General features: G+C 46.7%; 1 protein-coding gene across 1 annotated transcript in view; it reads left to right on the top strand.

Annotated features, from left to right (window-relative positions):
- Positions 1–1,084, top strand: part of LOC118330702 (transcription initiation factor TFIID subunit 4-like) — a 6,395-nt gene that overhangs the window by 1,450 nt on the left and 3,861 nt on the right. The window contains exons 5-7 of the mRNA XM_035665353.1: positions 183–365; positions 443–518; positions 598–703. Of these exons, the coding sequence (XP_035521246.1) occupies positions 183–365; positions 443–518; positions 598–703 (365 nt within the window). The remainder of the gene's footprint in view (positions 1–182; positions 366–442; positions 519–597; positions 704–1,084) is intronic.

Below are 1,084 nucleotides of genomic sequence, written 5' to 3'. Positions count from 1 at the left end.
GAGTATTTGTACTGTGAGTGAACAGAGTATTTGTACTGTGAGTACGGTCTGACCTGCTGTATTTGAAGTGTCCTGAGATGAATTGGCGCTTTACAAATAAAACTCAATAGTTTCACTGCAGTAAAAGATAAAAGAGTACTTGAACTCACACTACCCATCAGTAATTGTTTGTTGCCCCACAGAAAAGCCTGCCCGCGCTGCGTCAGTCTCTGCTCAGCAGCCAGCAGTCTCTGGTGACCCCCAGCACCTCCGCGCCCCTGCCAGCTGCCCCCGGCTCCGTCACCACCACCGCCATCAGACCACGGCTGCCCATCAGCCCGGCCAGCAGCACCGTCAGATTGAACCCACCGCTCACCAACACTCTGGTACTGATGTTAGACCCAGACCAGGTTTAAACTGGGGATCCAGACCTGCACACTAACTGTTATTATTGTACCTGCAGGCTGTGGGCAGAGCCGGAGTCCAGACCGTACAGACCCGGAGCCCCGTCGTCTTCAGCCAGACTCTCAGACCTCAAGGTGAGACTGTGGACCAATCAATGGCGGCGAGAGTCCGTCACTGTCACAAACGGCTGATACCCGGTGTTTGTCTCCTCAGGTACGCTAATACGGGGTCCCACAACTATAATCGGCAAAAGTCCAGTTCACCTGGCAGCTCAAGCCAATCAGAAGAAACTGAGCGACCCAGGGGGCGGGACATTCAGGTGAAGTATGAGCTCATTGGTTGGAGTTTGTTCAGCACCTTTCAAACACAAACAGAGAAGAAATGAACTGAAATTACATTTAAAAGCACACAAAAGGAAAATAAACACTTGTTTATTCATCATTAATTAATTACATAATACTAATTGAGACATTTTGTCATAATTATGAATTTCAAACTTTATTTTAGCAGAATATTTAAGATATTAAAGGTACATTCAGTCAGTGCTGTAGTTCACAGATGACCCAATAGAGGGCAGAATGTGCCTGTAGACTCTCTGAGTTCTGGACAAACATTAATATCACTTCAGTGTTGATGTCTGACAGACCAGAGACAATAATAGATAGATGGATGGATGGATAGATAGATAGATGGATGGATG

This window comes from Morone saxatilis, unplaced genomic scaffold (assembly GCF_004916995.1).
Source record: "Morone saxatilis isolate NCDOM2014 unplaced genomic scaffold, NCSU_SB_2.0 Contig2, whole genome shotgun sequence".
Taxonomy (NCBI): Eukaryota; Metazoa; Chordata; class Actinopteri; family Moronidae; genus Morone; species Morone saxatilis.
This window is presented reverse-complemented; position numbering and strand designations above follow the sequence as displayed.